General features: G+C 40.1%; 1 protein-coding gene across 12 annotated transcripts in view; it reads left to right on the top strand.

Annotated features, from left to right (window-relative positions):
- Positions 1 to 15443, top strand: part of LOC115223431 (E3 ubiquitin-protein ligase HUWE1) — a 153958-nt gene that overhangs the window by 128254 nt on the left and 10261 nt on the right. For all 12 annotated transcript variants that reach the window (XM_036512614.1, XM_029793970.2, XM_029793977.2 and 9 more), the window contains 7 exons: positions 1885 to 1955; positions 5042 to 5199; positions 7114 to 7218; positions 9937 to 10130; positions 10693 to 10992; positions 12824 to 13015; positions 14987 to 15193. In XM_036512614.1, coding sequence (XP_036368507.1) covers positions 1885 to 1955; positions 5042 to 5199; positions 7114 to 7218; positions 9937 to 10130; positions 10693 to 10992; positions 12824 to 13015; positions 14987 to 15193 — 1227 coding nt within the window. The remainder of the gene's footprint in view (positions 1 to 1884; positions 1956 to 5041; positions 5200 to 7113; positions 7219 to 9936; positions 10131 to 10692; positions 10993 to 12823; positions 13016 to 14986; positions 15194 to 15443) is intronic.

The raw sequence follows: 15443 nt of genomic DNA, 5'->3' as shown, positions 1-15443 counted from the left end.
TGTTCCTCTTAAAATCAACATAGTCCGTGTGCCTAAGTATGTTTACTCTTTCCTTCCATTAGTTATTGTTGCAGAATGCTGCAATGAAATATTAAAAATGTAAGCCAGTGAGGCAGCTTCTATATAGTCATCCAACCTGCTAGAAATAGCTGCCAAATCACTTTCAAATTCATTATCCGATGTATCCTTTCCCCTTTAAAATGAAGTGTTGTGTACCCTAAACAGGTAGGATGATTATGGCTGGAATACCTTTGGTCATAGACCTGCTCAATCAATTTTGACCTGGATTTAATAGCTTAAATATTCTGCTAGTTTAACTCTCTAGCATTGAAACTGGCCATATCTGGCTGATATATTCTATCTGTTTTATGCTCAAAATAGCTAGAGGTGGCTTCTCGCACCTACCCTACAATGTCATTCTAAAAATAATCACATCATTGAAATCTTGAAGCTACACGATAATGAATGATCATCATTTAACATCCGCTGTCCATTCTGGCATGTGTTGTATTACATTTGATAGAATAATCTGAATGCTAAAGGGTTAAGAGTTCAAAATCAACTAAATATTAATGATTGCTTCCTTTGTGTCTGACCGTAAAATATATTGATGTCAAACAGGGGCATCGTTCAACATTGACATCAGTTAGATAAGGCCAAACATTTGGGTGTAGTCGGTGAAATCACCCTAAAGACATACCCAGAGATGAAAGCACGATAGAATAAATTCCAGCTGTTTTGCAACTCAGGATGTAAAGGAGGACTCTTAACAGAATATCACACAGCATTTTATTCGATTCGATTTATCCAAACTACTGTTGTCACATGTAAATATGTCGCAACCACATAAACCAGCCACTCAAAACCCTTTTCGTGCCATATTTTTGTTAAAGTAACCTACTTTTGTTTCAATTGCTTTTCAAATTGGTGAAAAATAATATCTTGGTCAGTATGAAGCTGGCATTTTTGTATATGAACTTTGATGGAAGGCTTTTAAATTGGAAGTTTGTATCCTAGAACGAACAGGTGGTCTCCAGTGAAGTTGGTATCAAATGGATTAAACCATATCTCTCTCTCTCTTAATAAACCTATTTACTGGCTGACCTTATCTTATACTCCTCTTTATCGTTCTCACATTTTATTTTATTTTTTTCACTACTCTATCATCTTTCTCTCTCACCTTTCTCTCTCTCTCACTCTCACCTTTCTCTCTCTCTCTCACCTTTCTCTCTCTCACCTTTCTCTCTCTCACCTTTCTCTCTCTCACCTTTCTCTCTCTCACCTTTCTCTCTCTCACCTTTCTCTCTCTCACCTTTCTCTCTCTCACCTTTCTCTCTCTCACCTTTCTCTCTCTTACCTTTCTCTCTCTCTCACCTTTCTCTCTCTCACCTTTCTCTCTCTCTCACCTTTCTCTCTCTCTCACCTTTCTCTCTCTCTCACCTTTCTCTCTCTCTCACCTTTCTCTCTCTCTCAACTTTCTCTCTCAACTTTCTCTTTCTCTCAACTTTCTCTTTCTCTCAACTTTCTCTTTCTCTCAACTTTCTCTTTCTCTCAACTTTCTCTTTCTCTCAACTTTCTCTTTCTCTCAACTTTCTCTCTCTCTCAACTTTCTCTCTCTCAACTTTCTCTTTCTCTCAACTTTCTCTCTCTCTCAACTTTCTCTCTCTCAACTTTCTCTCTCTCTCAACTTTCTCTTTCTCTCAACTTTCTCTCTCAACTCTCTCTCTCTCCTTTCATCAACAATCTATGTACCACAAACCCTTGATTACATGTACATGATTCACAATAACTGCTCTGGCTTCATCTCCTCCTCCTCCTCCCCCTATCCCCCCTCTACATATCTTTTATTAATCTTAATGACATGGTTGTTTCTTTCATTGACAGAGATTGAAGAGCTGCAAGATTCATGGAAGAACCTCCTTATATTAGAAAATCAACTTCAGTTAGCAGTTAAGGTAACATACTTATTATTTACTTTGGTTTTCAGCTCCTTCATGGCTGAATCAGTGGAGGTCAAGCAGTGAGCTTGTCATATTCTATTGCTTTCTCTTCTAGCCGTGAGTGATTGTGTGGAGGTTGGGGGGGGGGGGTAGTTGCATTTTTTGTCAATGGGTATAGCAATAGACACCCTCAAAGGGTGAATAAAAAAATATTTTGAAGACTTGATTAGAGAAAATCTGGTTTACAGAGATTGTTAATTGAAAGGGGAAACAAATGAAAAAATAACGGAGAACTAAGGATTTTGGTGATAGATAATGTCAGGAATTGGACATCATCATCATCATCTTTGTTTAACGTCTGCTTTCCATGCTGGCATGGGTTGGACGGTTTGACTGAGGACTGGCAAGCCAGTGGCTGCACCAGGCTCCGATCTGATCTGGCAATGTTTCTACAGCTGGATACCCTTCCTAATGCAAACCACTCTGAGAGTGTAGTGGGTGCTTTTTACGTGCCACTGGCACAGGAGCCACTCAAGCGGCAATGGCATCAACCACATTCGGATGGTGCTTTTTATGTGCCACTGGCATGGGAGCCAGTCAGGCAGCCCTGGCATCAACCACATTTGGATGGTGCTTTTTATGTGCTACTGGCACAAGAGCCAATCAGAAGATACTGGCTACAGCTACGATTTTGGTTTTGCTTAACTCAACAGGTCTTCTCAAGCATATCATATTGCCTGACGCATCAAGGGTACTTTTAAATGGGCCGGGCATGCAACACTGGCTTCGGCCATGTCCAACTTTTCTCTCAGGGTCCTCACACTCGGTTGTATATGCACAGCAAGTTTACACATCCAGCGTATCATATTAGCTTCATTTCTTTCAAGCCTACACGCGTCCTCAGCAATCATGGCCCATATTTCGCTACCATGTAGCATGGCAGTTCGCACACATGCATCATAGTCTACTTTTCATCCCGAGCAAGAGGCCCTTAGTTGCCAGAGGAGGTGGGCGCTCCTTGAACTGGAATATATTAAGGACAGTATAAGAAAGACCAAAATGATGATGGTCCAGCTGTTAAGAGAAAATGGTACCTGTTGATGAATCAATTGTTTTAACATATGAAGACAGAAAAGAAAGCCAAGATGATTACTGACCATCTCCCCATATAAAAGAATGTCCTGGACTACTTTACCATGATTTAATCTATCATCCACAAGCTTCAACCACTGAATTCATGGATGTATTGTTTCTAGTCTGTCTTGTCTGCTATTTCCATGGCTTTCACTTTTCAACTCTGCACCAAGCATTTTTGAAAAGTGAGCTACATGGTTGTGGTTGCACTACTGTAAAAAAAGTTCAAGTTAATTTTTTGTAGGCATGCTATTCAGTGTCCTGCAGGCAGTGGTTTTCCCACAACTGCTCTATATCCTCACCAACCAGGCCCTATTCTCATAGCTACATGTAACACTTCCCCTGACAAACACCTGGAATTTCCTGTTTTGTAGATATTGAATCTACAGAGGTTTCCCTAGACAAAGGTCAAAGCCACCGTTCTCTCTCTGATTACAGCAGAAACTGAGAAATTGTTACAGGTGTGAGGGTGATTAGTTGTACCTTTTTGTCTATTGATCATCATCATCATCGTTTAACGTCCGCTTTCCATGCTAGCATAGGTTGGACGGTTCAACTGGGGTCTGGCGAGCCCGAAGGCTGCACCAGGCCAGTCAGATCTGGCAGTGTTTCTACAGCTGGATGCCCTTCCTAACGCCAACCACTTCGAGAGTGTAGTGGGTGATTTTATGTGCCACCGACACAGGTGCCATGTAAATTAATTACCCATCTCTCTCTCTCTCAGAGGCACAAGCACCTATACACATGCAGCAGTAACTTCCTCCTACCAAATTCAATCACAATGGTTTGGTTGGCCCCGGTGCTATAGCAGATGCCCAAGGTGCCATGTGGTGGGACTTAACCCGAAACCATAGCTGGGAAGCAAGCTTCCTAACCACGCAGCCATGGCTGCAATTACATATTATGTAAATCTGTGCAATAGTGTTACATCACTAAATTTAGTGGGTATTCAAGCAATACATTTGTGGATAGTTGAAGGGTTAGTTGTGCTACTAAAGAAAGAGCAATAACATTTGAAATATGCAGATACACCCATTACCTATTTTTTGTCTTCAATCACATTGTTTATTTAGACATGTTTGGGATCTTTTCGATCTGAACGGCAGTTTTTAACATAATTTCTAGGTAACTAAAAAATTTTAAACTTCATATACTGGCAGAATGTGTTTATAAAACATCTTTTTCTCTTGGCTTTATTGAGAAAATTCCATAGTTTGTAAGATATTTGTTGTTTTTTTTTCTTCAATTTCTGCAATTTCAACCAATCACTGACGTCCATTGGGGTAAACAACATTCTGTGCCGTATGAATATGTCCCTCGTTTAAGAAACAGATTGGGTTTATTTACGTTTGTGCAGAAAAAAAGATACCCTTCCCCCTACTCCTAACTCAAAATAGATTGTAATGCAATAGATCGATACTAGGGTCATAATTATGGGTGACAATTTCATATGACACTGCTAGAAAAAACTGCCATTCAAACGGAAAAGATCCCATGTTTGTAAATGAAATGTAACTTTCAGTGCTGGCTTTGAATTCTGTAGATATTCTGTAGATAAACTTAAAAATTGCTATTATACCAACTGATGGAATATTGAAATAGTATTAATAAACTATGGTGTTAGCAAGTTGATGTTGCATTTGCATGGTTCCAGATTCAGTTCTATTGTGCAGTACTTTGAGCACATAACATTGGATCAATTAAATCCTTGGATGAAATTGGTAGATGGGAACTACAAATGTGCATTGGTTTGAGTGTAGGGCATAGCAGAACCAAGGGTTGAACAAAAACGCGTTGTACAAATTCAATGGAGTACTGGGGTTGATGTGATTGACTAAAACCCTTGAAAGGGATGTTGTGGTATACCTACCGTCCAGTGACTGAAGCCATGTGAAGATCACCAGTATTAGTAAATTGCAGCTGTTTATGTTCCTGTAGTTTAAAACAATTCCCTTATTTTCAAATAGGTGTTGACTTCCAAGTCTTGTTCTGAAGAAGGTCTGGAAGATGCCACCAATCTGTTGCTGCAGTTGTCTAGAGCCAATTCTGCTACCCACAATGCTGTGCTCAAATTACTATTGGATGGCGCTCGAGAACTTGGTCACACGATCTGTGACCATATCCGGTAAGTGTTTCTCTCTTAGTGTGTGTGTGCTAGATTATTGCTAGATCTGTGTGATTTGTGACACACTAGCAATGACTCAAACTATTGAAACATAATGACATGTGTGTGTGTTTTTTGTGTGAGTGTGTGTGTGTGTGTGTATATATATATGTAGGCGTATGAGAGGCTGTGTGGTAAGTAGCTTGCTTACCAACCACATGGTTTCGGGTTAAGTCCCACTGTGTGGCACTTTGGGCAAGTGTCTTCTACTATAGCCTCGGACCGACCAAAGCTTTGTGAGTGGATTTGGTAGACGGAAACTGAAAGAAACCCATTGTGTGTATGTTTGCATGTCTGTGTTTGTCCCCCCAACGTCGCTTGACAACCGATGCTAGTCTGTTTACATTCCTGTAACTTAGTGGTTCAGCAAAAGAGACCGATAGAATAAGTACTAGGCTTACAAAGAATAAGTCCTGGGGTCGATTTGCTCGACTAAAGGCAGTGCTCCAGCATGGCCACAGTCACATGACTGAAACAAGTAAAAGAGTATATATATATATATATATATAGGCACAGCCATGCCACCACATGGTCCTAGGTTCAATACCATTTTGGCCAAGTTGTCCTCTGCTTATCCCTGGGTAGGCCAAGGCTGTGTAAATCGATTTGGTAGACAGAAACTGAAAGAATTTAATTGTGCATGTGTGTCCTTGTCTTGACATTGCCTGATAGTTGTAAATGAGTGTCACTGTCATACAAGCAGTGTTGTTCAATTCCAATATTCCATGCAAGAACATGCCTGGTCTTGGTGAAATATCACTTTGCTTGGAAGCAGGTGAGGGTTGGTGACGGGAAGGGCATCCGACTGTAGAAAATCTGCCTCAAAGAAACTACATCCAACCCATGTAAAACTGTGGAAATGACAATATTGATGATCTATGTATTACTTCCTTCATTGAACTACCATGCTGGGGCACTCTTTGTGTGTGTGTTCATGCGCATATGTATGTTATATGTAGAATAACACAAACAAATTTCTTTTTCTCTTTGTTCAGTAAGTGTTATTTCCTAATTGCTTATATCTAGAAATCAGATCAAATGATTACTATTCCCTCCAAACTTTGTTTTTGTGATCTGGTCATTCAATGTTTTGAAACTGACCTATTTTCCATTACATTTCCAGCAGACTCAGCACTGAGTTGCTCAAGCAGAAATATCATTACAGCAAATATTCTGCTCAATACCACAGATTTGCTTGTCAGTTGCTTGACCTCAACAACCTGAGCATGTCCCTTGGTAGCTGACAATATGTGCATCTCTGAGCAGGAGTAGTGGGGGAGCATCATAGCCATGTGCTGAGAGGGATTTGGTGGGGTACTTGAATAAACGTAACAAAAGCAAACTTTGAAGGAAATATTAGCCATTTTTCCTGCTTTCTAGTGGTAAGCAAATAGGAACAGTTGCTGCCCAAGGACAAAGATCATCTTACACAGTGTAGTAGTAGTAATAATAATAATAATAATAATTCTTTCTACTACTATAGGCACAAGGCCTGAAATTTGGGGGAGGGGGATAATTGATTACATGTTGTTTTATTGGTACTTAATTTATCAATCCCGAAAGGATGAAAGGCAAAGTCGACCTCAGTGGAATTTGAACTCACAATGTTGCGACAGGCAAAATACTGCTATGCATTTCATCCAGTGTGCTAACGACTCTGCCAGCTCACTGCCTGTGTAATAATAATGATGATACCCTAAAAGACAGCAGTGTACACACCCTGATGACTTTGATAAACTAATAGACATACTGTGAGGCAGAAATGTAGATGGCACATTGCTGCTATCCACCACTCATTGACATTCTGCTCCTGTTTTATAAATTTTGTTAAATTCCTGTGTTATTTACTGAAGTAAATTTTGTATTTGTTTACAGTAAGCTGCTGGTAGAAATCAAAGAATTGAACGGGAAGCTAAAAGATATCCAAGGAGATGAGTCCAAGGACACAGGTCCACTGGTGAAAGGTTATTTGACGGACAGGTGAGTAAATTAATCTCTTACACTACTTAACCTTCCTCTGTTGATTTCATCAGAACAGTTAGTTAGTTAGTTAGTTAATTTGGCTCAAAAGCAAATAGCAAGGCCATGTAGGGGGACATGGAGTTAAGTACAGGGTGGTGTTCATGTAAAGAGTTCAGGCCACTTGAGGTCAAGGGAGGCTTTGAACAAAGCGGCCATCGGCATCTTCACCATCTCGTCTGGCAGCTTGTTCCACGGATCCGCAACCCGGACGGAGAAAGCTCCTCTCCTTCGATTGAGATGAAATCGTCGCAGGTAGAGCTTTTCGGAATGACCCCGCAGCCGACGCTCTGGAGCAGGAGTGAAGAACAGCTCTTTCGAGGGGTTACACTTTCCTCTTATGATGTTGTGGGCGAGAATGAGATCACCACGGCGGCGGCATTTTTCAAGAGAATAAAGGTCGAGCGTCCTCAGCCTTTCTTCATAGGACAAATTTTTGAGACCATGAACCATGTGTTGTTGGTGATAAAAGCATTTAGAAGGAACGTGTGGTTTGTGCTAGTCACCTCCATAGCCAACTAACTGGTATAGGGAAGGGTTGCTTCCCAATGACAGTCATTGTGGTATTATCATCCCACAATGTAGGTGCAGGCATAGCTGTGTGGTTGAGCAGCTTGCTTTCCACTCATATGGTCTTGGGTTCAGTTCCACTCCATGGCACCTTAGGCAAATGTCTACTGTATCCCCAAGCTGGTCAAAGTCTTGTGAATGGATTTGGTGGACGGAAACTGGAAGAAGCCCATCATGTATATTGGGTCATCCCATAAATAAACGAATTTTCTTTTTTTTTTTTTTCAAAATTAAAATAAGCAAAGTTTTTTTAATCTAAAATATTCTCTCCTTCATTTTCTACAATGTTCTTCCATCTATCTGGTAGACTTACAAGGCCCCCCTTCCAAAATTCACTTGTCTGTGATGAAAAATACTCGTCCATTACTGTTCTGACCTTGTCTACAGAATTCATATTTTTTCCATCCAAATGACTTTGAAGACTGCGGAATAAATGATAATCAGATGGAGCAATGTCCAGCAAATATGGTGGGTGGGGCATCATTTCCCATTCAAACTGCTCCAGCCTTTGGAATGTCATCCTTGCTGTATGTGGCCAAGCATTATCCTGATGGAAGAACACCTTTTGTCTTGAAACCAAAAGTGGTCATTTCGGCACAACTGTTGATGAATGGTTGAATGACCAATTCCAAGCTCTCTGCTAGTTCCTCAACAGTTATGATGGGATTTTGTTCAAACGGGATTTGCAGGATGTCCTCATCGAACACTACAGATATTCCAGGACAAAGCTGTAGTTTCCAGCTTGGAATTTCTGGAACCACCATGTCCGATCCCTATATACTGCATTAATATTCCTTGCACTTTCCATTGCATTGTTGCTTTTATTGAACTCATAAAGCAAAATATGCTGAACATGCTCCTTTGTCACTTCCATTATAGCTTTGAAAAAATAACTGTTAAAATCGAACTGCACTCTTCAAAACTTGCACTAAGAGTAAGCACAAGGTAAAATTATTACCTGCTTTTACAGCAAGTTGGTTCAGGTAGTTTATCCCGACTTTAGGTTCATGCAATTGAAAAAACGACATTATTTATGGGCTGACCCAATATATATATATATATATATATATATATATATATATATATATATATATAATAACCATAATTCTAGGATGGAATTTATAAATATTTAATACATCGCTTTGTATGTTTCCACAAATCACATGATTTCGACATCAGAGTTGGTATCCTTGGGATTAGTAAAGTATAGTCTATCATAGGCGCAGGAGTGGCTGTGTGGTAAGTAGCTTGCTAACCAACCATATGGTTCCAGGTTCAGTCCCACTGCGTGGCATCTTGGGCAAGTGTCTTCTGCTATAGCCCCGGGCCGACCAATGCCTTGTGAGTGGATTTGGTAGACGGAAACTGAAAGAAGCCTGTCGTATATATGTATATATATATATATATGTATGTGTGTTTGTCCCCCTAGCATTGCTTGTCAACCGATGCTGGTGTGTTTATGTCCCCGTCACTTAGCGGTTCGGCAAAAGAGACCGATAGAATAAGTACTGGGCTTACAAAAGAATAAGTCCTGGGGTCGAGTTGCTCGATTAAAGGCGGTGCTCCAGCATGGCTGCAGTCAAATGACTGAAACAAGTAAAAGAGTATATATATAAAATCTGTGTCCTTTTCTTTGCCCACCACCACCACTTGCTGACTGGTAGTGGTTTCTGGTAAAAGAGATCGATTGAATAAGTACCAGAGAGAGAGGGATAAAGGCCAAAGTTGCAAGATGCAATAACTCTGATGGTAAGGTGTAAGTTTACTACTGTCAGTGTGGTTTAGTTGACTGATTGAGGTTAAAGTTCATTGCTAAGAAGGCCATAATCTTACTCATATACACTTGCTTCCAGTTGTGCAACTGTGGTTAAATGGTTATTTGATTATGCAAGAACAAAAAATGGGCTCTGCCTCACTTTCTTAAAGATTATCTATCCCTGTGAAACTCTTTCCCTGCCAGCTGTTGCTCTGTTTATATTTAAAATCTTCACTCCCCAACCATCTTGATGAGGGTCACTGCTCTTGTCCTTCCTCCCAGCTCATGATTGCCATTGCAGTTTTAATTGATGGATTCAGATGATGATTATTTTGTTTTCTCTTATGGTATAGGTTCACCCGAGCAGTTAATGTTGTTGTGTCTGCCCCCACTAAAATGAAGGGAGGTCATGATCTACAGTTGCCGTCAATGTCTATGTTGACCAGTAAGAACTCCAGCCAACAGTTCTTCCTTCGTATCCTTAAAGTAATCATTCATCTCAGAGATGCTGCACGTCAGTCACTTGCCAAGAAGGCAAGAGCCGCAGGTATGTACAACTATTTTCCCTTTTTTTTCTCGTTTATACTGCTTTCAGACATAGGTTTCCTCCCTCTCTTTTTTTTACTGCTGTTTTTATGGCATTCCATCAGTTACAACAACAAGGGTTCCAGTTGAACTGACCAATGGGAGAGTCTGTTTGTGAAATTAATGTGCAAGTATCTGAGCACACTCCACAGTAGGGTGGAGTGAAAATAAAAAAAAATTGTGGAAATTGAAAATGCCTGAGGCCTAAAATCTTGCTGTATATTATTACTAGAAAAAATGCTAAATTTTTGCTTAGATCAGTCAAGCCCCCCCCCCCAACTCCTCTAGTGTAAAAAATTTACAAAAATCCCCCATTTTCGGAGCTTAGGGGGCTTGAGGGAGTAAATGCCCCTGATTGATCTCAGCGAAATTTTAGCATTTTGCTAGCAATCAAATATAGCAACATTTTAGCCCTCAGGTATTTTCAATTTCCAAAATTTATTTTCACTCCACTCTATTCCCCCCCCCTCTCTGTTCTGTCTTTCTCTCTCGTAACCACACTTATAACTGTTGATGTTTTGTAGGTGAAAGAACTCTAACAGACGATGTGTTGGCACCGACCATGGAAACATTGATAGACACCTCTGGCAGTGGTGGCGCAATGTTCTCCTCACAAGATGGAGCAGCTGCTACTCAAGCGCCTGCCTCTACGGCCAGCGGTACCACTGCTACAGATGCTAACACCACCAGTACCAGCAGCAGTCAGGAAATGACCAGTTCCACTTTATCTGAGAACCAGCCATCACAATCTATTACACAGCAACAAAGTTTCATAGAATCCGTCACTTTGATGACAGATTCTCAAATGGATGTCGATCAAGCAGGTAGGTGACACGTGCCAAATTGAAATCTTGTTACTTCAGTCGGTGCAACAATGAAGTTTCCTGAAATCGATGACCTCACATAATCCTTTACAAGGATTCTACACTAAATCTACAAGCATATAAAAAAGAATTATCATCATTATAATTATGTAACACCCTCCATACATGCTAGCATGGATTGGACTGTTTGGTATGAACTGACAAGCCAGAGAGCTGCACTGATCTCTAGTGTCTGCTTTAGCATGGTCTCTACAGCTGGATGCCCTTCCTAATGCCAACCACTTTACAGGAGGGCACCGGGTGCTTTCTTTGTGGTACTAGTACTGATGAAATCCCCAACTACTCACAGCATAAAACCTCCTCAACTTAATGGGTGAGGGGGTTATAGCATTGAGAAATAAATTAGGATAGAGGGACAGGAGCAGTTGTCTTACTGAAGAGGTGAATGCACGGCTTTGTCGTCTGGGTTGAAGTCCCACTTTTGTGAACTTGCCCTTTCATCTGTCAGAGATCAATTCAGGTGGCTGCAGTGGATTGAACTGTTTGAGCAGTGGCAAATGCTCTTTACATTATTTGTTTTGTCTGTTTATGCAATAAGGTTCCCTCCATTGCAAGAGAATAACGTCCCCACCCTCCTGATCTCTGGAAAAAAATTAGAGGTATGAGTGCTGTTCTTCCTTTCTCGACTAAGTTATTAAAAATCTCTGAATGCTCATTGTGTGCGTGCACACGCATACACATACTTTGTTTTATGTTAAACAAATGAGAAAGGAGTGTTCAGTACATATGGCATTTTACTGAAACTGAAACTGAGTTTGTCTCATGAGACAGTAACATGAAACTTGAGTTACATGACACTCAGTTTCAGTTTTAATAATTAAAAGAAGAAAAAAAAAATGCTGTGTGTGTGTATGTATGTTTGGCCAACTTTTATAGCACAAAAATGATTGGTCCACTTCTAATGTTTAACCCTTTAGCATTTAAACCGGCCATATCCGGCCAAAAGTATTCTGCCTGTTTTATGTTAAAACTGGCCAGATCTGGTCTCTCTCACACCAGCCCTACAATATCATTTTAAAAATTAACAGCTACCTCATCAAATTCTCATAGTTACAAGATAATGCATGATTAGTTCAAAACAATGTGGATAAAAAAGGATTCATTTTGGCAGAATAATGCGAACACTAAAGGGTTAATGCAACATATTTCATGCATTTAGGGTTGCTAAAATAGTTTACTTTCTCTAGAGTTAATTATATAAGTATCCAGCTTATCCTTTGTTCTGAGTTCAAATCACATCAAAGTCAATTTTGGCCCTCTATTTCTCTACAATTAATTTCATTTCATTATCCTTCATTTATAAAAATTTGTGTCCTTTTTGAGTGAGTCAGACATCCTTTTTGTTTAATATTAGTGTTAAAACATTTCAGCTTTTATATAATTTAAGGATTGTTTTTGTTTGGTTTGACTGCTAGTTAACTGCATTTCATTTGTTAATTTTGGAGGGCACTTGTCAGTTGGGCTATAGATCCTGAACCCTTAAGTGTTTAAACCTTTCATATTTGGTTCAAATATTCTCCCGTTTCGTGTTAAAATTGGCCAGATGTGGCCTCTCACATCAACTACCTTACATGTAAAAATAATCCCATCATCCAAAATCTTGATGCTATGAGATAATGCATGATTAATTAAAACAATGTGAATAAACAAACATTACATTTGAAAGCAATCTGAATGCTTAAGGGTTAGATCACTTGTCCAATTCCTGCCCTTGTTACTTTTGTGTCCTACATAATTTCACTTGGGACTCTGTATATTTTTGACTTTTCAGAGAATTTAGTTGATGACCGAAAAGGACGATCAAGGAAGGAAGGAGAACTTCCTCGCCTTAGTGATCAATTACAGTTAGATGAAATGTGGCAGACCCTTGGAGACTGCCTCACAGAATTAGCCAAGACACCTGACCACCATGCCGTACTGATTCTCCAACCAGCTGTTGAAGCCTTCTTTCTTGTGCATGCTGGTAAGTTTTCTTCTGAACGATTTCATTAATTATTCTTAGTGGGCTACTGTATTTAATATAGTAATCCCTCGACTATGGCGGGTGTTACATTCCAAAACCCCCCACGGTAGGTGAAAATCTGCCAAGTAGAAACGGTACTGTACTGTATATTTTCTAAGTTATTTTTATAATTTGTATATAGTTATTTTATTATAAATGCAAAACAACACCATCATCATCATCATCGTTTAACGTCCGTTTTCCACGCTAGCACGGGTTGGACGGAAGGAATCAATGTAAGCTTAAATAATAAATTGTGATAGGTGAGAAATTACTGTATTAGCTAAAATATTAAGGATGGGAGTTACTCGTGGCTGGTTAATGCTTTATCTAATCTTTCTCTCCCCATATATATATCATCACCATCATCATCATCGTTTAACGTCCGTTCTCCATGCTAGCATGGGTTGGACGGTTCGACCGGGGATCTGGGGAGCCGGAAGGCTGCACCAGGCTCCGGTCTTATCTGGCAATGTTTCTACAGCTGGATGCCCTTCCTAACGCCAACCACTCCGTGAGTGTAGTGGGTGCTTTTTACGTGCCACCTGCACTGGTGCCAGGCGAGGCTGGCATAGGCCACGGTTGGATTGGTGAATTTTACGTGCCACCGGCACGGAAGCCCGTCGAGGCGGCACTGGCTTCGGCCACGATTCGGATGGTGCTTTATACGTGCCACTGACATATATATATATATATTGGGAAAATTACTATTTATACTAGTGCATGATCTGTTTTATGCCTGGACGGATGAATTAAGGATAAAAGAAAGAAAAATGTTGAAAGAAAAGAAACATTCGATAGATCAATATATATATATATATATATATATATATATATATATATATATTAGTTTCTAAATGTTTTTATTTTTATATACAACGTTATAGACTGGAAATTTTGGAAACAGTCAGTGCCTGTCTATACAGTATTTTTAGTGAATTTTACATATTTGTATTTGGGATGCCTGTAAAAATTCTTACACCACTATATATATCAATCATCATTGTTTAATGTCCGTTTTCCATGCTGGCATGGGTTGGCTGGTTTAACGGAGGACTGGCAAGCCAGGAAGCTGCACCCGACTCCAATCTGAGTTTCTACAGCTTGATGCCCTTCCTAATGCCAACCATTCTGAGAGTGTAGTGGGTGCTTTTTATGTACCACCAGCACGGGGGCATCTCAGGAGGGGGGCTGAGGATTGAACCTTGGTGGACCCCTACCTCTACCTGGAATTCTTCACTGTACTCGTTGCCAACCCTCACCTTACTGTACATGGCTTGCACGGCTCTCACTAACCATTCATCTATCCCTAGTTTCCTCATTGACCACCAGATAAGGGATCGGGGGACCCTGTCAAAGGCTTTCTCTGTGTCAATGAAAGCCAGGTACAGGGGCTTATCTTTGGCTAGGTATTTCTCCTGCAGCTGTCTAACCAGAAATATAGCATCAGTGGTGCTTTTTCCTGGCACGAAACCAAACTGCATCTCTCCCTAATTAGTTGGACTATGACCCTCTCCGTGATCTTCATTACCTGATCCAACAGCTTGATACCTCTGTAATTATTTGTATCTAAAGCATGGCCTTTTCCTTTGTAGCAGTTGACTATAGTGCTGCTACACCGGTCATTGGGTATGACTCCTTCGTGTATCACCTGGTTAACTATACAGGTAACTAGGCTACAGCCAACACTGCCAGATATTTTGAGCATCTCTGCAGTAATTCCTGATGGGCCAGGGGCTTTCCCTGTCTTTATACTTTTAATTGCTTTATCTACCAAGGTACTGTCAACTCGGATAGCTGGTCCCTCTGTTGGGTCGACAATGGAGACTCTCTTTCTCCCATTCATTTTCTTTGTTCAGCAACCTTTCATAGTGGCATCTCCTGTCATAATGTTTTCAAAATGTGTCAATCCATGTTTTATATTGTTTTAAGGTGAGAAAGAAACAAAGAAAAACGAGCAACCAAGTCAGAAACGTGAAGATCAGTTATCTCACTTGAGTATGGAAGTTGCACCAGCTTCGCCATCTCCAGCATCTGTTATGGAGAACTCCACGTTACTTACCCGGGAAAATTCTGTGGCGTCCGTATCCTCTTTGGGACATGCCTCAAGTGACACACAGAAATTTTTAAAGTTTGCTGGTAAGTTTTTTTTTTTCTTTTCAATTAATTTTGTAACAGTTGTATTTCTTGTTATAATAAAATATTATACAATATTTAGTTAGATCTCTTTTAATTATTCTGATTTCAGTTTTAAGGTCCCTTTAGGGATAATTGAAGTAGTGAGGCTGTCTTAGCTGTCTGTACCTTACCTCCTAAATGTGTGGGCATGTCTATGTTAGAAATAACTTTTACTGTGGATGTGACAAGCCAAATTTATGGTTTAGTTTTG

This window comes from Octopus sinensis, linkage group LG23, assembly GCF_006345805.1.
Source record: "Octopus sinensis linkage group LG23, ASM634580v1, whole genome shotgun sequence".
Lineage (NCBI taxonomy): Eukaryota > Metazoa > Mollusca > Cephalopoda > Octopoda > Octopodidae > Octopus > Octopus sinensis.
This window is presented reverse-complemented; position numbering and strand designations above follow the sequence as displayed.